The sequence below is a fragment of the Muntiacus reevesi genome, chromosome 17 (genome assembly GCF_963930625.1).
Source record: "Muntiacus reevesi chromosome 17, mMunRee1.1, whole genome shotgun sequence".
Lineage (NCBI taxonomy): Eukaryota > Metazoa > Chordata > Mammalia > Artiodactyla > Cervidae > Muntiacus > Muntiacus reevesi.
The window spans coordinates 25,123,943-25,145,789 of NC_089265.1; the positions used below are offsets into that span (position 1 = coordinate 25,123,943).

A 21,847-nucleotide genomic window follows, 5' to 3' on the forward strand; every position below is an offset into this window, starting at 1 on the left:
TTGCTCTCTGGGAGAAAAACTATGACCAACCTAGACAGCATATTAAACAGCAGAGACATTACTTTACCAACAAATGTCCATCTAGTCAAAGCTATGGTTTTTCCAGTAGTCATGTATGGATGTGAGAGTTGAACTATAAAGAAAGTTGACTGCTGAAGAATTGATGCTTTTGAACTGTGGTGCTGGAAAAGACTCTTGAGAGTCCCTTGGATGGCAAGGAGATCAAATCAGTCAATCCTAAAGGAAATCAGTACTGAATATTCATTGCAAGGACTGATACTGCAACTGAAGCTCCAATACTTTGGCCAGCTGATGTGAAGAACCACCTCATTGAAAAAGACCCTGATGCTGGGAAAGATTGAAGGCAGGAGGAGGAGACAACAGAGGATGAGATGGTTGGATGTCATCACCAACGTGATGGACATGAGTTTGAGTAGGCTCTGGGAGTTGGTGATGGACAGGGAAGCCTGGTGTGCTGTAGTCCAGGGTTGCAAAGAGTCAGACATGACTAAGCAACTGAACTGAATGACCACTATGCCAGGGGACGCCTTATCAAGTCACATGGGACAAATTGTGTAGTTAAGCTCAGGAAGACCCCTGCCCAGCGAGTGCTGCAGAGTCTTTGGAGCAATCTGAAAGATGTATCTTATCACTGTTGGTATTATTTTCTGAGGGCTTTTATAACAAAGCTATCATAAACTGGGTGACTTCAAACAGTCTAATTTTCTCACAATTACTGAAGCTTCTTCCCTACACTGACCCTATCCATCTCCTCCATTTGGCTGTTCCTCAGTTGCATCCTTTATAATAAATGGGTAAACATTAAACAAGTATTTTTCTGAGTTCCAGGAGTCATTCTAGCAAATTAGCAAGCCCACAGAGGTGGTCAGAAGCACCAGAGGCTCAGGCTTGGGACTGGCATCTGAAATGGGGGCCTTATGGGAGGACTGAGTCCTTAGCTTATCTGATGCCAACTCCAGATGGACAGTGTCGGAACTGAGTTGAACTGTCCGATCCCAGGTAGTCAGAGAATTGGCTGGTGTGGGGAAAAAAATATACACATACACATCTAGTGTCAGAAGTGTCTGCAGGCAGAGTATAGAGAAAACACAGTAGTTTTCCTTTTACAGCTCTGAAATAGCATGCAGCACACTCATATGAGTGAGCACTGAGGTTCTGACAGGTATTAAACCTTGCAGAGATTGCTTTTCTAGAAAGGTTTCGTGGAATGTCAGGACAAGTGGCCCCAAGCTTGTGAGGACAAGAAAATGTGGTGTGTTCTCAAGGGGTTTGGTCCCAAAGAAAGAGATGGCAGAAGATGGAGTGCTCCTTTACCTAGAAGGAAAAAAAAGAGAGAGAGAGTCCTGAGGTCGGGTGTTTTTTTTTAGTTTCATTATCTAGGACTGAGCTACTGAACTAAACTGTACTAGGATTTAAAATCAAGGTTTACAGCAAGTAGGATTTCTGTAGCTCTGGAAATAAGCAGTCTCTTTGGAACAGGGAGGGGAATGAAGAGTCCCAGCAAAAGGTGAGCAGAGGTAAGGGGCTGAAGGCAAGCAGGGTGGTGAGCATGGGTGTTCACTGCAGGGGACAGGGATGAGGGCGGAGTCTGCACCTCATCTTTCTCCTCCCACCAAACGATCATGTCAGGAGCGTTTACAAAGAGACCTTTCATAAATCATAAAAAGTACAACCCGCTTTAAACTGCTGTAGAATGCTCTCAAGAGTAGCTTCTTCCTCTCTTCAACTGGGATATTCCAGATAAGAAAACATATTGACAGGGTGTCTGTCACAACAGGGAAGAAGAAAAGCCACCCCCACCCTGGCTAGTGTTGATGAAGGCAGCTGACACACTCAGGCAGAAGATGTGGCCACAAAATTCCAAGCCACATCCTTGTCTTCTGACTGAGAGGGGAAACCTAATGGATTTAGCATCCATCAGGGAATAAATTTTCTGGAAGCCTATCACTTCTTTAAAGGACAGACTTCCTTTCTCATCTCTTACCTACATTACAGAAAACAAATTAAGCTGCCTCAAAGAGCAGAGATTTTTATCAGACAAATGCTTAATGATTTGTACTAGTCTTCATAAATGCTACCATCTGTTCTGAAAATTTAGAAAAATCCCTGAAATATCTTTGAATAACTGAAGATCATGATGACATTTCATCCCATAGCTATCATTTCAGTAATATCTCCTATGTGTAATTCACATACATAATCTCTTTAATCCTCCCCCAAACACGAGAGACAGCTTTGGCTTCTCTCATTTTCCAGATAAGGAAAATGAAGCAGAAAGAAATGATGCAGTCGCCCAAGGACACGAAGCAACAAGAAGCTGAGGAAAGACCAACCCCTAGCTGTGTCTCAAAAGCCGAATGTCCTCCCATGATGCCACTCCGACTCTGGCTGCTCTATTACTTTTTCATTAAAATAGGTCAAATTAAGACATGTCAGCAGCAAGATGCAGAGCTCCAGCTATATTTACACTTGCTAGCTGTTTGAAAATGCAGAGGTGAGGGAGTGTGATACCTGCTGTGATTCAGGAAGTAAGATGAGCAGTGCCCCAGAGTGAAGAGACTAGAGATCTCTCCACCTGCGTGACCTTGGATGAGCCACCTAAACTTTGGACCTCTGCTTCCTCACCTTGAACCTGAGAAGACTGGATTACCTGATTTTCTTAATGCCTCAGATCTAACAATCTCTTTTACATGCCCTCGAATCCACTAGGATAAGTGAAACAGGTCACTTGTAAATAAGTACGTGGTATCTAGCCCAGTATACACAGAGCCTTAATGTAAAATTTCAAAACCAAGAAACTCGTCCTTTGCAAAACCATCGCTGAGATCAAAACCAGTAAGTCTTACTTTAAACCTCCAACATAAAGATTTTACCTTTGTTCTATTTTTAAACCCTTCTTTACTCTGTTTTTGTTTCTACAAGAATGAAGACAATAGCCAGACTCTTTCCTAATGATCTGGTTTATGTGTATGGGTCTTAAGGTTATTTACTCTTCCTTATTGTAGAAAGTTAATAAATTTTATTATGAAATTAATTACTAAATACAACAGATATTGTGAACAAACACTGGTAAAATTAAGACAACCAAAGTGATATATTTAGATGTGCAAATACAGCCTCTTTTGGAAGATAAAAAAATTGAACTTGCATTTTCCTGTGATGAAATCTATTATCACTGCCTACTAATTAGTGCAAGGACATGTGTTGTCAAAGGAATACAGGGACAGGGTTCAGACTGCAGCTCTTCAGAGAAAAGCAGGCTGACCTCACCCTCACCATGGTTGGGTAAGGGGAGAGATACTAATACTTAGTGACCGAAGTGCAGTGATGGTGAAAGGAGGTGCTACATGTAATCAGAGCAGGCACTCAGCTCAGTGTTCATTCCTCTGTTCCCTTTCCCCACTTTGGGTGGGGGAAAAACGCAGATGATGACCACTGCGTGAAAAGGTCCACCAAGAGGAAAAATCTATTTACCTCATTATTATTTATCAAAGCTCAATGATATCTTTAGTTGGAACAAAAAGTTAAGTCTGAATTATATCAACTACATTTGTAAAGTCTTTTAGAGAGATTACAATTGGAATATGAACATCAATCCCCAAATCACACTAAGTTAGATTTGGGACTTAATACTTGCAATGAAATGTAAGTAATAAGTAACACTTTAGCATATATTTCATGTTAGCAACCTGTGATGACTGTGTATAATGGCTTAATTTTTCCAGATGAAATCTCAGAATATCTGCATGTCTGAGATGAACCCTCTGATGCTCCCTGCCCCGTGAGCAATGTGTTCCCCAGTCTTGCACACTAACAATTATTAAAGGGGCAAAAGATTTATATGGTAATTAGGACTTGGGCAAATATCTTCAAACATTTGCAGTTTTGTGCTTTTTTTGGCATTAAGTGTTAGAAGGTATTGAGGAAAGGAAACAGCATGTTTTTTTTTACTGATTTATACAAATATGCAGCTATACCAGGGAAGCATGCTACTCTCAACCCAAATAATAGTATTTATAAAACACTTCTTTCCATGGTAGCAAAGCTCTTGGTTTGCCCCTGCAGAGTGGGAAGCAGCAGGGAGGTGTTTTAAGACAGAGCTGTGCTATGCAGTCAGCATCCCTAAGAACCCATGAGATGGGACAGCAAACATCGCCCACCTCCAAACTGGGTGTTAGAAGGTACCAGCAGAGGTCTCACAGCGTGCCCTGGGAAGGCAGGCAATTACATCCCAGGAGCAGAGAATGGTTCCTGCTATTTGAAAAGCACACAACCCTTTGTGGACTAGCATCATGAGCCTCCGCTTCATCAGGTTTTCAGAGCAGACAGAACTAAGAGACTGCTGTGGGGAGGGTCTTGCAGGGGGACTTTCCCTGGAGGCCTTATCTGTGGAGGAATTGCTGGGTAAGCACCTGAAATACCCTGAGGCAGGGTGGCAGGCCACTGGGAAGAGGAGAGTGACATTTCTTGAGCCCTTACAAAGTTCCAGGCACTGTGCCAAGTGCTCTTCACTGTGACATGTTTCAAAGAGATCTTAGTCTCAGCACCAAGTGGACTTGTCCTACCACTCCCTGAGGGGTTCAGGGGATGCCATGCTAAGCTGAAAAGATTTGACAGGTTTTCCCCATCTACTTCCTGCTTCCAGGTAAAAGAGCCAAAAATGATAAAGTCAAATGGCCTTTTGATTCCAGCAGACAGTGATACGCTTGAAATAGGAGCTCTGGCTGGGGAACAAATAGCCATATTGTATTAATTTTCCACTGTGTAACAAGATTCCACAAAGTTAGTGACTGCAAGCCACAGATTTATGACCTCACAGTTTCTGCAGGTTAGACGTCCAGGCACAACTTAACTGAGGCCTCTGTTCAGGGTCTCACATTCAATTGAAAGGCGACATTCAATTCAAAGTATTGGCAGGCTGCCTTGTTTATCAGGAAACATCAGTAGGGATGAGTCTGCTCCCTGGCTCCCTCGGGTGGCTGATAAAATTTTACTTCTCTGTGGGAGTTTTGACTGAAGGCCCTGGCTTCTTACTAGCTGTTGGCCCTTAGATCCTTACAGGCCACCCCTGACACTCAGCCCCCTCCTATGACAGTCACAATATGGCAGCTTGCTTCTCATAGACCAGCAGGAGGATCCGTCTCACTCTAGTCTGCTAAGAAAGTTTTATATAATGTGATCTTGGGAGTAACAGCCCACAGTTTTGCCATATAATGGAACCTAATCAAGGGAGTGGTAAATGGTAACCCCATTACTTTTGCCATGTTCTATTAGTTAGAAGGAAGTCATCAAGATCCCACCTATACTCAAAAAGAAGAGATTACCAAGGATGAAATCATTAGGGGCCACTCTAAAGTGTGGGCTTCAGAAGGTAGCTCAAAAGGTAAAGAAGCCACCTGCTATGTGGGAGATCTGGATTCGATCCCTGGTTTGGAAAGAACCCCTGGAGAAGGATACAGGCTGCCTACTCCAGTATTCTGGCCTGGAGAAGTCCATGGACTGTATAGTCCACGGGCTTACAAACAGTCGGACACAACTGAGCGACTTTCACTTTCAGTTTTCTAGAGTGTATTCTACACACATGGCAAGACTGAATGTGGCTTCATATTTTGTAGCATATGACAATGAAGACAAAATGGACTAAGGAGACAGTCATATGTGAATATGAATTCTGGTTCCTTGGCTGCAAGACTTTGGACAAATTATTTAATCTCTCTTGAAGCTTCAATTTTCTAATCTGAAAATAGGAACAACTATTATCTATATAAATATGAATGTGTTGTCAATAGCTTCAGCTATTGTTTAATGGTTTAAATAATGTTCAATATCTTAAATTTGAGATTATATGCACTTTTGTACTTTTTCTAAAGCAACTGTGAACTGTGCAATGCATTAACTGTGCATGACACCAAGTAGGTATTATATATACAGAGTAATAGGCTCTGATTCCAGCCTGTTCAGGTCTGCAGACCATGACTCCATCTGAAAGTTTAGCTACTCCTATAGATGAAGTTTCAATATAATTAACATGATTTGATTCTCTCATTCAGCAAATTAAGCACCTAATAAGCACTACTATGCTAGGTGGTTGGTATTATCTATCTACCTATCTTTCTATACACACACACACATGCAAAAACAGACATACTTCTGTCTTTGATGAGTTTATGGTACATTGGAAGAGAAAAACTGCATTCATTCAATAAATAATGAGGGCACTATTTGTATATTAGGGATAATAAACAGGACAAAGTCCTTACTCTGATGGAGATTATATTCTACAGAAATGTGGGTGATCAGTGGATTTTTTTTTTAAAGGTAAAATAGAGGACAATTTAAAATCATGATAGACTATTAGAAGGGGATCTGAAAGTAATCAGGAAGGGCTATTTCAAATAGAGTGGCCACAGAAGGACTGCATAGGGGGGTGGAGTGACAAGAAAGAATAGCTATTATAGGGGCCAGAAGAAGAGTGTTTCAGGCAGAGGAACTTCCTGCAAAAAGGCCCTGAGGCAGGAACGAGCAGAGCACTGCTGAGGAATAGCAACAAATCAGTAAGAATGGACATCACCCCAGGCTCAGGGGCAGAGCAAGAGCTAAGGCCCCACAGCCAAGAAGTCTCTTCTCAGCTCCATGGGAGGCCACTGCAGGATAACAAGTACAGGAACCACAGACATGATTGACACCTGGAATGGAATGAACTGGTTGCTCTGTGGGAAATGTAAGACAGGGGAGTAAGAATGAAAGTTGTCAGGATACTGAACAAATGAAAACTTGTAAATATTTTGATAAGAACAATAAACAATAAGAACCAGCTTTCTGACTTCAACGTACAAACAACAATAGTTGCAGAGATAAGTCACACCTTACCAAGTAAATATAGAATAAAAGTTTAAATAGTAACAAGGGCCTTGAGAGAAAATAAAACAGGGAAAAATGGCTGAGAATGAAAATGTTTTAGACAAGATGGTTGGAAAAGCCACACAAATAAGGTGATGTCTGAGCAGAAATCTGAGTGAAGACTTTGGGAAGACCTGGAGACAAGAGATTCAGGCAGGAGGTCTGGTGCAATTCCAGGAATGAGGGTGCTAAGTGCGTGTGAGGAGCAGTGCAAAGGCTGGGGACGGTGATATGGATGGACTAAACAGAAACTGGTAGAATTACAGGAAAGGAAGTCTGATCATCGGATCCTCTAACCTACCATGAGGTTAGAGGATCATGTTATTCTATGTTGTCTATGCTGTCTTTCCATGTTATTCTCAATGGGGAACCACTGGAGAGATTTGTGGAGGGGACTCAAGTGAAGGTGTCATGACGACACTGAAGTGGACCTGATTCAGATATGATTCAGGGAATGCCTCTAGAAGAGGGATATTTAAGCTGAGGGATGAAGGATGACTAAGAAGACAGGGGTCACACACGGGGCAGGTGGGGCATTCCAGGAAGAGGAAATAGCCAGTGCCAAGTAATCTTTTGTAATCTGTCCTTATGCATTTTCATTATTTTTCAGTGTCAGGATTTAGAAAAGCTAAAACTCTGGCTATGAGACTCAGTACAGACTCTTTATTCTTTAAGTGGAAGATGGATATATTCATTTGTGCACTTATTTAACAGACATGTTGAGGGCAAACAACACAGCAGGCACAATGCCAGGAGCCCTGAAAGACAAAATGATGAACATGACTTGGGTCCTGTCCTCCACACAATACAGCAAATTCAATGTGTACTGCAGCCAAGCATTTGAAGGCATGCCTGCCAAACAATACATGTACTGATTTTCAGCTCTACTGCATAATCACTGTATTTATGCATCTTTGGAAGGAGATGACTAAGAGGGTAGCCCATGGGGAAGAAATACAATAATTTGATGTAATAGCTTTCCAGGGATTAATCAAATATTTTTAAATTAATAGAGGTAACTTTTATTTCTACAGGCAACATTCCACAAATGAGGTTTGAAATTATTATTAAGAAGTTTTGAATAGACATTTACTGACTCTGACTTAATGTCCCAACTTCAGGCATGTGGAGAACCCTAGAACGTATAGGCACTCACAAGAAAAGCACTTCTCTAGAGAACCAAATCTCAACGGAGCCTGATATTTTTCATGTTTCAACTGCTTTTAATCTACACATCTTGGAAGTTTGTACAGCATGATGACATCAGGGTCAGAATAACCTTTCAGTGCAAACTAAAAAGGTCTTGTGTCACCACCACTCTGCTAAGGTTGTGAAGGAAACACAAGCAATCCCGCATGCCTACTGTTTTATGTCATGGGAAGTTCTCCACTACAGTCCCAGAAAATGGATTTGCAGAAAGCTGAGAAAAAATGAACATCAAATCAAAGATGTCCTGATCCAAAATCAAGAGTCTATTTGTCTTGAAAAAAAGCAACCATCAATATACATTAATCAAGAAACGAAATGTCAAACACATATCAAAGTAGAATACAGAGTTTGAATGGTGAACTATCTAGTCCTGTGCTGACCACTATTGAACCACTGGACACACTGGGATGCTGAGCTCTGACCTGTTGTTGCTGTTCAGTCGCTCAGTTGTGTCCGACTCTTTGTGATCCCATGGATGGTAGCACGCCAGGCTTCCCTATCCTTCACCATCTCCTGGAGCTTGATCAATCTCATGTCCATTGAGTCAGTGATGCCATCCAGCCATCTGGTCCTTTTGTCCTCTTCTCTTTTTGCCTTCAATATTTCCCAGTATCAGGGTCTTTTAGAATGAGTCGGCTCTTTACATCAGGTGGTCAAAGTATTGGAGCTTCAGCTTCAGCATCAGTCCTTCCAATGAATATTCAGGATCGATTTCCTTTAGAATTGACTGGTTTGATTTCCTTGCAGTCCAAGGGACTCTTCAGAGTCTTCTCCAACACCACAGTTCAAAAGCATCAGTTCTTTGGTGCTCAGCCTTCTTTATGGTCCAACTCTAACACCCATATATGACTACTGGAAAAACCCCCAGAGTTTTGACTCTATGGACCTTTGTCAGCAAAGTAATGTCTCTGCTTTTTAATATGCTGTCTAGGTTGGTCATAGCTTTTCTTCCAAGGACCAAGTGTCTTTTCATTTTATGGCTGAAGTCACCATCTGCAGTGATTTTGGAGCCCAAGAAAATAAAGTCTCTTACTGTTTCCATTGTTCCCCCATCTATTTGCCATGAAGTGATGGGACTGGATGCCATGATCTTAGGTTTTTGAATGTTGAGTGTAAGCCAACTTTTTCACTCTCTTCTTTCACCTTCCTCAAGAGGCTCTTTAGTTCCTCTTCACTTTCTTCCATAAGGGTGGTATCATCTGCATATCTCAGGTTGATATTTCTCCTGGCAATCTTCATTCCAACTTATGCTTCATCCAGCCTGGCATTTCGCATGATGCACACTGCATATAAGTTAAACAAGCAGGGTGATAGTATATAGCCTTGACATACGCCTTTCTCAATTTGGAACCAGTTCATTGTTCCACGTCTGGTTCTATCTGTTTCTTCTTAACCTGCCTACAAGTTTCTCAGGAGACAGGTAATGTGGTCTGGCACTCCCATCTCTTTAAGAATTTTCCACAGCTTGTTGTGATCCACACAATCAAAGGCTTTAGTGTAGTCAATGAAGCAGAAGATGTTTTTCTGGAATTCTCTTGCTTTCTCTATGATCCAACAGATGTTGGCAATTTGACATGTGGCTAGTCCAAAAGGAGGGGCTTCCCAGTTGGCTCAGTGGTAGAGAATCTACCTGCCAACGTAGGAGATGCAAGAGACATGGGTTCGATCCCTTGGTTGGGAAGATGCCCCAGAGAAGGAAATGACAACCCATTCCAGTATTCTTGCCTGGCGAATCCCCATGGACAGAAGAGCCTGGTGGACTACAGTCCATGGGGTCACAAACAGTTGGACACAACTGAGTGACTGAGCACGCAATTAAGCACAGTCCAAAAGGGTATGTTCAGTATGTGTAAAATATATACCAAATTTCAAGACTTAGTATAAGGAAAAAAAGTAAAATTTTCCAATGATTTTTAATATTGGTTAAAATTTTGGATATACCAGATTAAATAAATTATCATTGAAATCAATTTTACCTTTCTTTCTTACTTTTTTAATATGACTCCTTAAAAAATATGACTACTAGAAAATGCAAATTACACATGTGGCTTGCATCTTATTTTTACTGGACATTGCTGATTTAGCATGCCTGCCACAGGTATCAGAATACTCACCTAAGAAAACGGATTTATATCCTCTCTGATGATCCATATGCTTAGGTATCATGAGACTAGGGCCTCACAGCCAGTAGACATTCACAGGACTTTTTGAGTTCAAATTACTTCTTATCTAAGCAGGTTGGGAATCTGTACTGGCTTACACTGTTCCTGTCAAGAGTAATTTCACAGTCCAAGCTGAAAGACTTCACAGCTCTCTGTTCTATGTCCTTTAAGCCCTGCAGACCTGTGACCCTACCTGCTAGTCCTTACCTCATCAGTTAGCTAGATTTCCAGAAGCGGTTAGCTGTGAAGGCCTCTGGGAAGCTCTCCTCAGAGTGTATGTACCTTGTGCTATTAAGACTGTGAGTCTCAGAGGGCAGGGGCCCAAACGTGGTTCTGTTATCTACCCCCACTACGTCGAGAATTGCATAGGTCTCTGTAAAAAAGCAAATGCATTTGATAAACTTGTTGGTTATATGAGTAGAGGTGATGGTCTGGGGAAAGGAGTTTTTCTTTCTCTCCTTTGAATTACAGCAGTTTTATCACATTAGCCATTGGCTATCAGCTGTGCTTCATGATTCATTTGTTCAAATATCCCAATGTCACGGGCTGCCTGGAACAGAGCTGGGTTATGGGGATATGGGCGGGGAGGCAGGGGTGGCAGGGGGCAGGGTGAGAGGTGGGAATAAGGCAGGCAGAGTGTTGTCCTTACTGGTGAGGACAAACCAAAGCACACAATGACAGTAAGTGTGGCATGTGTCACCAGGGGAAAGCAGTGGGGATCATGAGAGGGTCATTGGCCTGGGAAGCTAAAGTAGTCAATGTCCAGGAAGACTTCTAAATGACCCTCTTGCCAAACCTGAGGGGCTTGTTTGCCTGGCAAGGTGGAGGAGAAAGGGGAGGCTGATTATATACAGAGGGCCCTTAAGCTTTGCTAAAAAAAAAAAAAAAAGAAAAGGGTAAAGCACACAAAAAAGTCAGACCTGACAGAGTAGGAAAACAAAAACAAACTCCTAAAGGCAGAGAAAAGCCATCAAAGGCTTTTGTGCAAGACAATGACATGAACAGATCTGCCTTTTAAAATATCACTCTGGAGGTGGTCAAGAGCAGATGGGGGGCCTACACAGAGCACAGCTACAGATGCACAAGAAGAAACCCACTCTCTTCGGTCATCGTGTCAGCAGGAACTAAGTTTCGAGTCTGTAACAGATGTGTATGCCCATAAGCACAAGATCTGGAAGCCAGAATGCATTCTAGAGTATGAATCTAATGCAAGATACTCTCAAAATACCCTTAAAGCATTAATTTCCACAGATGGGCCTGTGCAGGTAAACCTGTTACTTTGCATAAGCCTCTATCCTGACCCCAACCTAATCGTTCTTATTTAAGACCAGAAGCCAGTGATCCACATGGGATCCAGTGACCCAATTTCTGGGGTCACAGAGAGGCTGAGTGATCGAAGCATTCATTCAACAGCACAAGTTTGGGAATGTTAGGCTCTTCTGAGCCCAAGGACTGGGGACCAGAGGGTGGTAGCTGCATTCTTGTGTCCTCTTTGCAAGGACACTGGGTCTGAACAAGTGTACTAGATCAGCCCTCTTGTCCAGGAGCTCCAGCTAAGGTCTGCTCTCAGGGCAAGAAATTCATGGAGGAACTAAGCCATACCTCTTATAAGCCAATTAAACACATCAAATTCTATAGAATGGGCATATGGAATTTTGTTTTGTTCTGGACCCTTTTAGATGACACTATACCAACTTGTGATTTCCTGGTGATGACCTTAATTGTCCTTCTTGGTGTCAGATGTTCATTCCATTTTTAAATAGCCATAAAGCCAATATGTTGGTAGATAATAAGCACATTCAAGGTTCTGTTAAAAATAAATCATTTCTAAAAATTCAAATCTCGCTCAATTACCTCTTCCTGTTATCTTTTTTATTAAAATAAAAATAAGCCTCAATCCCACAGTATGTTCCCTTTCTGGATTTCTGTCATATCCACTTAACTAAAAGACCCTCTGCATCTAAACAAAGAACTCACTCTTCTCAGAAGCAAGGCTGTGCAATGGAAAGTTCCTGTGCTCAGGGAGAAATCAGACCTGGGTTCCAGCCCTGGTTACATCCCTTCTTGGGTGTGTGACTTCGGTAAAGTTTCTTAAGTTCTCTGGCCCTGTTTTTTTTCCTGAAGAAAGTTAGGTTAGCCTACTAAATCAGTTTTCTAGGTCTGCCATAACAAGGTGCCACAAACTGTGTGGCTTAAAATGACAGAAATTTACTTTGTCACAGTCCAAAAAGCTTGAAATCAAGATGTGAGCATGGCTGCTTCTTTCTGAGGCTCTCTGGGAGACTCCTTCCTCACCACTGCCAACTCTGGTGGCTCCTGACATCACTCAATACTCTTGACCTCTGTCTTCATAGGGCCTTTGATCTTGTGTCTCTCTGTGTTTTCTCTTCTTCTTATAAGGACAGCAGTTGTTGGATTTAGGGCTCACTATAACTCAAGAATGAGTTCATCTCAAGATCACTAACTGATTCAAATCAGTTAGAATCACTAACTGATTCTAACGATCTCAAAATATGCTATTTTCAAATAAAGTCACATTTGGAGATTCTGGGTTGCCTTGGATTTAGACGAACATCCTATTCAATACAGCACATCTCCCTACACTGAATTCCACTATACCTAGGAAAACAGACTAAGGATCTCTGTTCATGGATATTTAGCCTCTTTCCTACAATATGAGTTGCTCAACTGTGTTTGCTTTTTATATCAGAAAATTACAGAGAAGACAATGTATATAACTAGCAAATACTGAAAATGCACTAATGCTGAATAAATACTATATTTTCCCTCCTCCTGCTTATATTTAATCTTAACCCAACAATAGTAAGATCAAGTAATCTTAGCGCCATTTATGTATAAATCCTGGGAAATGAGTGAACACTTTGAGGTCCTATTCAAAGATAAAGACAAAAAACGCCCTGACCTAAACAATGACTTCTATGGTAAGACAGGGCAAGTAATTCCCATTTCAGAACTGACCTACATCACAACTATTCAAATACTAAGGAACATGTGACATCTAAGGGAGTCCCTGCAACTCTGTGGAATACAGAGGGCATGACAAAGGCTCCAGGTAAAAATGAGAAACTTCATTTTTGTTATTCGTTACCTAATTTGCCAACCATCTGGTCCACTATCTGTTAAATGCCATAGCTTTTCATTTACTTCTATATTTTCATGGCTTTTCATTTACTTCTGTATTTTTCTTTCTCAAATAATCTCATCTCTGATATAGTTTAAAAACCAGTGAGAATGTCATTCCCATAATTTGTTCATGTTTAAAACACTGAAAGATGAGTGAAAGTTGCAGGCAGTGGCAGGAGGTGGTAGAGAGCCCGTCAGCACTGACTGTACTGGTCCACCTCTGCTTATTTCAGGTGGTTCCTTTTCTTTTCTCTCACCCACTAGGACTCAGTATCCAGACACAGGGGCTGACAGTGCCTGGACCACCTCCCTGAGCACCACCAAACACATAGAAATTTCAACCTGAAACTCCCAAATAAATGAGTTTCAGGATAAGCAGTTTTCCCGATATTCATACATTTCATTTAAATATATTCAACCTTGCTTCAAGTTTCTATACTCTGCAGTTAGGAACTGCTTTACAGGAGGAATGGCAAGGAGGTCTATCATATAAAGCCACTTTGCTCTGTTACACTGTGTGCTCTGGGAGATCACCCCATGTCTGCCTGGATCTTGTTTTCAAGGTATAGCTCCAATATCTCTATTATAATTCCCTTCTCTTATAAGTGTAACAGGTTAGCAAGAACAAACGCTGATTGACAAAGTGCTTGGAGAAAAATTGGGGCAAAGAATAGCCCTCCACAGACTTTAGTGGTGTATATGAACAAAAACCCTCTGTATTTAAAAAAAAAAAAAAAGTTCAATTTTCCTACTTTTTCACACCATTGGTATCTTACTATGTTTTATCTGAAAATTTTCCCTAAAATTCTTCCTTACAAGTCCTCTCACATGAAAGCTCAGTTATTACTAGCTTGCAGCTACCCTGACATCAAGTGCCTGCCACCCACTGTCCACACAGCACTGTTTGTTAATTACACTCTAGTCAGATAAATTATCACAGACGCTTCCAGTTACTTCAGTGTGAGCCTTAAAAAGTCCTCCCTCCCCAGTCAAAATGTTCCACCTGAAGACACTGGACCTCCAGAAGGGAGGATTGAGTATGCAGAAGTGCACCAAATGTAGCCTGTGTACCAAAGAGTAACTAGAAGCTCCCTGGAGGGATGCCATGAATGTATAAAATGACCCCTTACCTGGATTGGGTTGAAGGTACTCAATTGTTTTCGTCATTATTTCCATCACAGCCCTGCTGGTGACATCCACTTTCTGAAATGACAAAACAAATGTCTAAATCAAGCAAATAATTAGCTTTAGAAACAAAGTTTTTGCTTGAGCATATACACAGCCACTGATGGTTCAACAGAGCAATGATGAGTCCTGTGGTGGAAGGTGAGGGGCTCATGGAGCTGTCAGAAAAAGTCAGACCACTGGCTTGCATTCAGCTGTGTTCCATCAGGATTTGGAAAGCCCACTGAGCCAGAGAGGAAGCTGGAAAACATGTTTCAAAATATACTTCATTATCTCCTGGTAAAATCAGGTGAATACAGCCACCTTTCACTGTACATTGTCTGAGGTGGTCACTAAAAATGATTCACTATTCACTTGGTGCAGGAAACCCCACAGAATCTTGCTCATCCAGAGGTTCAAATCTTTAAGAATACTGCTGAAGCTGGCCAGGCCATGGAGGGTATGCATATCCAAACAGCCATCAAGTCTCTGAAGGATGTCACTTTACAGAAGCAATGCATGCCATTCCATCATTACAATGCTGGGGTTGGCTGATGTGTCCAGGCCAAAGAGTGGGGCTGGACATGGGCCATCACCCCAAATACAGTGATTTTTTGCCTCACCTTCCTAAACATTCAGGGAGCAATGTTACTCCCTGTTAAGGGTTTTGAGGTAGAGTCTCTGGCACTGAGCACATCCCAGGTGAAGCGAAGATGGGGCCTGGACTTCCAGAGTTCATGGATGGATTAATCCCAACATAAGACCTCCCTGCCATACTGAGATGACGCCTACTGAAAAAGAGCAAATTGCTCCTCAACCTGAAGAGGAGGTTACATAAAAGGAAAAGATGGACCAGAAGAAACTGAAGGAAAAAAACACATGACCCAGGAATAAATTCAGCTTAAAGTAAACATAAATTAAAAAAATTAAGGTCGATAGTACTCTGTTATGACCCTTTGTATTTCTGTTGTCTGTTATGATTTCACCATTTTCATTTCTAATTTTGGTGATTTGACTCTTCTCCCTTTTTTTTCCTTGATGAGTCTGGCTAATGGTTTGTCTATTTTATTTATCATCTCAAAGAACCAGCTTTTAGTTTTGTTGATTTTTGCTATAGTCTTCTTTGTTTCTTTTTCACTTATTTCTGCTCTGATTTTTATGATTTCTTTCCTTCTGCTAACTTTGGGGGTCTTCATTTCTTCTTTTTCTAGCTGCTTTATGTGTAAAGTTAGGTAATTTATTTGATTTTTCTCTTCTTTCTTGAGGTAAGCTTGTATTGCTATGAACCTTCCTCTTAGCACTTTTACTGAATCCCATACATTTTGGGTTGTTGTGTTTTCATTTTCATTTGTTTCTATGCATATTTTTATTTCCTTTTTGACTATATGATAATAAAATGAACAACTTGGAAGAAATAGATGAATTCTTAGAAAAGTATAACCTTCCAAAACGGAACCAGGAAGAAACAGAGAATCTTAACAGACCCACTATAAGCACAGAAATTGAAACTATAATCAAAATCTTCCAACAAACAAAAGGCCAGGACCAGATAGCTTCGCAGGTGATTTCTACTAAAAATTTAGAGAAGAGCTAACACCTATCCTCCACAAACTCTTCCAGAAAATTGCAGAGGAAGGTAAACTGCCAAATTCACTCTATGAGGCCACTATTACCCTAACGCCAAAACCAGACAAAGATGCCACAAAAAAAGAAAACTACAGGCCAATATCACTGATGAACATAGATGCAAAAACCCTCAACAAAATTCTAACAACAGAATCTAACAACATATTAAAAACATCATATATCATGACCAAGTGGGCTTTATCCCAGGGATGCAAGGATTCTTCACTCTTCAAAATTCAATCAATTTAATACACTGCAGTAACAAACTGAAAGATAAAAACCATATGATTATTTCAATAGATGCAGAGAAAGCCTTTGACAAAATTCAACATCCATTTACGATAAAAACTCTCCAGAAAGCAGACATAGAAGGAACATACCTCAACATAATAAAAAACCATATATGATAAACCCACAACAAACATCATCCTCAATGGTGAAAAATTGAAAGCATTTCCCCTAAAGTCAGGAGCAAGACAAGGGTGTCCACTCTCACCACTACTATTCAACATAGTTTTGGAAGTTTTAGCCATAGCAATCAGAGAAGAAAAAGAAATAAAAGGAATCCAGATTGGAAAAGAGGAAGTAAAACTCTCACTGATTGCAGATGATATAATCCTCTACACAGAAAACCCTAAAGACACCACCAGAAAATTACAAGAGCTAATCAATGAATATAGTAAAGTTGCAGGATATAAAATTAATACACAGAAATCCCTTGCATTCCTATACACTAACGATGAGAAAACAGAAAGAGAAATTAAGGAAACAATCCCATTCACCACTGCAATGAAAACAATAAAATTCTTAGGAATAAATCTACCTAAAGAAACAAAAGGTCTATAATAGAAAACTATAAAACACTGATGAGAGAAATCAAAGATGACACAAATAGATAGAGAAATATACCATGTTCATGGATCAGAAGAATCAATATAGTGAAAATGAGTATACTACTCAAAGAAATCTATAGATTTAATGCAACCCCTATCAAGCCACCAACGGTATTTTTCAGAGAACTAGAACAAACAATCTCACAGTTTGTATGGAAATACAAAAAACCTCAAATAGCCAAAGCCATCTTGAGAAAGAAGAACAGAGGTGCAGGAATCAACCTGCCTGACTTCAGGCTCTACTACAAAGCCACAGTCATCAAGGCAGTATGGTACTGACACAATGACAGAAATAATAGATCAATGGAACAGAATAGAAAGCCCAGAGATAAATCCACACACCTATGGATACCTTATCTTTGACAAAGAAGGCAAAAATATACAATGGCGAAAAGACAATCTCTTTAACAAGTGGTATTGGGAAAACTGGTCAACCACTTATAAAAGAATGAAACTAGAACACCTTCTAACACCATAAAAAAAGTGAAGAAGAACTAAAGAGGCTCTTGATGAAAGTGTAAGAGGAGAGTGAAAAAGTTGGTTTAAAACTCAACATTCAGAAAACTAAGATCATGGCATCCGGTCCCATCACTTCATCGCAAATAGATGGGGAAACAATGGAAACAGTGACAGACTTTACTTTTTTGGGCTCCAAAATCACTGCAGATGGTGACTGTAGCCCTGAAATTAAAAGACATTTATTCCTTAGAAGAAAGGCTATGACCAGCCTAGACAACTTATTAAAAAGCAGAGACGTCACTTTGCCAACAAAGGTCCGTATAGTCAAAGCTATGGTTTTTCCATTAGTCAAGTATGGAAGTTAGAGTTGGACTATAAAGAAAGCTGAGTGCCAAAGAATTAATGCTTTTGAACTGTAGTATTGGAGAAGACTCTTGAGAGTCCCTTGGACTGCAAGGAGATCTAACCAGTCCATCCTAAAGGATATCAGTCCTGAATATTCATTGGAAGGATTGACACTGAAGCTGAAACTCCAATACTGTGACCGCCTGATGCAAAGAACTGACATTTGAAAAGATCCTGATGCTGGGAAAGATTGAAGATGGGAGGAGAAGGGGATAACAGAGGATAAGATGGTTGGATGGCATCACCAGCTTGATGGACATGAATGTAAGCTCCGGGAGTTGATGATGGACAGGGAAGCCTGGCATGCTGTGGTCCATGGGGTCACAAAGAGTTGGACATGACTGAGCAACTGAACTTAACTGAACACAAAAATAAACTCAAAATGGATTAAAGATCTACATGTAAGACCAGAAACTATAAAACTCTTAGAGGAAAACATAGGCAAAACACTCTCTGACATAAATCACAGTAAAATCCTCTATGACCCGCCTCCCAGAGTGATGAAAATAAAAGCAAAAATAAACAAATGGGACCTAATTAAACTTAAAAGCTTTTGCACAATGAAGGAAACCATAAGCAGGTGAAAAGATAGCCTTCAGAAAGGGAGAAAATAATAGCAAATGAAGCAACTGATAAAGAATCAAAAATATACAAGCAGCTCATGCAGCTCAATACCAGAAAAATAAATGATCCACTCAAAAAATGGGCCAAAGAACTAAACACACATTTCTCCAAAGAAGACATACAGATGGCTAACAAACACATGAAAAGATGCTCAACATCACTCATTATCAGAGAAAGGCAAATCAAAACCACAATGAGGTACCATCTCATGCTGGTCAGAATGGCTGCTATAAAAATGTATATAAACAATAAATACTGGAGAGGGTATAGAGAAAAGGAACCTTCTTACACTGTTGGTGGGAATGCAGACTAGTACAGCCACTATGGAGAACAGTGTGGAGATTCCTTAAAAAATTGGAAATAGAACTGCCATATGACCCAGCAATCCCCCTGCTGGGCATACACACTGAGGAAACCAGAATTGAGAGACACATGTACTCCAGTGTTCATTGCAGCACTGTTTATAATAGCCAGGACATGGAAGCAACCTAGATGTCCATCAGCAGACGAATGGATAAGAAAGTTGTGGTACATATATACAATGGAACTTTACTCAGTTATTAAAAAGAATACATTTGAGTCAGTTCTAATGAGGTGGATAAAACTGGAGCCTATTACAGAGTGAAGTAAGTCAGAAAGAAAAACACCAATACAGTGTATTAATGCATCTATATGTAATTTAGAAAGATGGTAATGATGACCCTATATGCTAGACAGCAAAAGAGACACAGATATAAAGAACAGACTTTAGGACTCAGTGGGAGATGGCGAGTGTGGGATGATTTGAGAGAATAGCATTGAAACATGTATATTACCATATGTGAACCAGATGACCAGTCTAGATTCAACACATAAAGCAGAGCACTCAAAGCCAGTGCACTGGGACAACCCAGAGGGATGGGATGGGGAGGGAGGTGGGAGGGGTCTTCGGAATGGGGGGACATGTGGCTGATTCATGTCAGTGTACGGCAAAAACCACCACAATATTGTAAAGTAATTAGCCTCCAATTAAAGTAAATTAATTTAAAAAATAAAAAATGGGGAAAAAAAAGGTTGAATTATGAATCCTACTTTTTCCCCAGAGGCATTCACTGGATGTCAACAGAGGGCCAGGCATGGTGGCAGGTTTCACTGCTCTAAAGAAAGAAATGTGAAACATCGACTGTTTGAGTAAGAGAAGGAAAGTTTTTATTAACTTCCGAGAACACTGCAAGTTCTTGAACTTTGGGTTAATTGTAAATGAAAACCTTGGTCCTACGGTCCATCCTTGGGAAATTCTTAACGGTCAGTATTTGTACTCAGCACTTTTCCCCACATGGAGAGCCAGTGCAGGGAGGCCCTCTTTACACTCCTCCGTGAAATTCTTTTCTTATCAACTCGCATGGTTCAGTCTACAGGGTAAAATGACTACTGAAAATTAGTGCATCCTTCTATCCAAGCTAAGTACATAGAATACATTAAGTATGAATGAAAGGAATTGATTTTTTGATGGTAGAATATCAGGCTATCAATTAAGTTCATGAGAACTTCATTGCTTTGAGTTCGAGGGCTCCATCCTCAAAATTTTTCCATAACTTACTATATCTATAAAGTCAGCCTTTCATGGGTAGGGTAAAGCCTCCTTCTCTTTTATAATCAGAAACCAAACCATAACAAGAATATTTTATTTTTCAGCTTTGTTTTTCAATATTCAATCATTTCCACTTCAGTGGTAGTCAGATTAATGTGTTTTAAAGAGTTTGTAACTACTGGGATTAAGAGAGGAAAACAACTTTTTCTTATGCCGTCATCATGGTATCAAATTACCATAAAAAACACTCCTATTTTAGAGATGCCTGTTCACGTGTGTATTATGTACCACATCCTTTTGGCTAACTTGAGCTTTTAACACATCTTAGATTTGAGTATGTGGCTAAGTAGTATTTTATTCTGCAGTAAGTAGTGGCTCCCTGGAATTGTACAGTGCAAGACTTATGTGGCTGTACACGGAGGTCTTGGAAATATTACCAACCAACCACTATGCACGCAAGGTCAAGAAAATGAAGTCAAAGGGTGTGTTCAGGAAAAAAAAAAAAAAAAACAGGCCGAAAGTCTAGGTTACATGTGTGACAGGATGAAAACACATATTTTCTGCTGGCTATATGGCAGAGCTTAAGGCATCTGATGGCAAATCTATTCAAATGACCTGTGTGGTTATGATGGGAATGAAAAGAGTTCCAAAGGTTAAGGTTTCTAAGGGAGAGTGCCAGAAGGACTGAACTGGCCAATTGTTTTTCTGAAAGTGAAAGCATAGGCACGTATTCCTCTGTCTTTTTATTTCAGTCTTCTCAATACAAAGATTTTAACAACTCCCAATACATTAGGAGGTTCCTTCTCCACTATCCAGCCTTGTGATTAACAATTGTGGGTAGGGAGAGAAAGAACTCCCTCAATCCTCTTACTCACTATCACATTTTCCTTCTTCATGCTGAGACAAAGGTTGGAAAACTATGGCCAGCAGGCCAAATCTGGGCCGCCATCTGTCAAATTTTTTTTTTAAATGGTTGGAACAATTCAAAAGAAGACTATTTTGCTGCATATAATGACTATGTGAAATTCAAATTTGAGTGTCCTTGAGTAAATTTTATTGGAATGCAGCCGTGCTCCTTCATTTAAGCACCATCAGTGGTTGCTTTTGCTCTTCAGCAGCAGAGGTGAGGAGCCACAAAAGAGACCACAAATGCCCTCTGGCTCACGAAGCCCAATGTATGTACAGAAAATGTTTGCTGCTCCTGTGCTGAGGTTCTATTGTACTTTCACAAAGGCATGCCATGTTGAATCTGTGGATGCCCATCATTCCACCAGCTACCTCAGTCTTCAGAGACAAGATACAAGAGAACTGAAAAGCACCAGATTGACTAGAACGGGGCCTTTGTTTTGAGGCACCTGAACATGACCTGCCCTCATCGGAAAAGGAACAGTCAGTGTTTCCTGAACACAAGTGGCTGCATAGGTGAAAAATGCAGCATTTTTTGCGGACTAACAAAAGGACTGAAAGATCTGACCTCATACCATCAGACAACATTATACCAGATTATACAGCATTATACCAGATGATGTCACAGGGGACACAGTAGCAGAATTTAAGGACAAAAAAATGGACACCTTAAAATGGAACATAGTTTGTGGGCCTAGTGATCAATACTATATAGATGAATTAGGCATCCACTTGGACATAGGGCAAGTTACAATGTTTACACA

At 40.5% G+C, this 21,847-nt stretch overlaps 1 protein-coding gene across 1 annotated transcript in view; it reads right to left on the reverse strand.

Moving 5' to 3' along the window:
• The window catches only part of SH3GL2 (SH3 domain containing GRB2 like 2, endophilin A1), a 216,195-nt gene that overhangs the window by 25,286 nt on the left and 169,062 nt on the right, over window positions 1-21,847 (reverse strand). Inside the window, exon 3 of the mRNA XM_065907835.1 lies at window positions 14,567-14,639. Within this exon, the coding sequence (XP_065763907.1) occupies window positions 14,567-14,639 (73 nt within the window). The remainder of the gene's footprint in view (window positions 1-14,566; window positions 14,640-21,847) is intronic.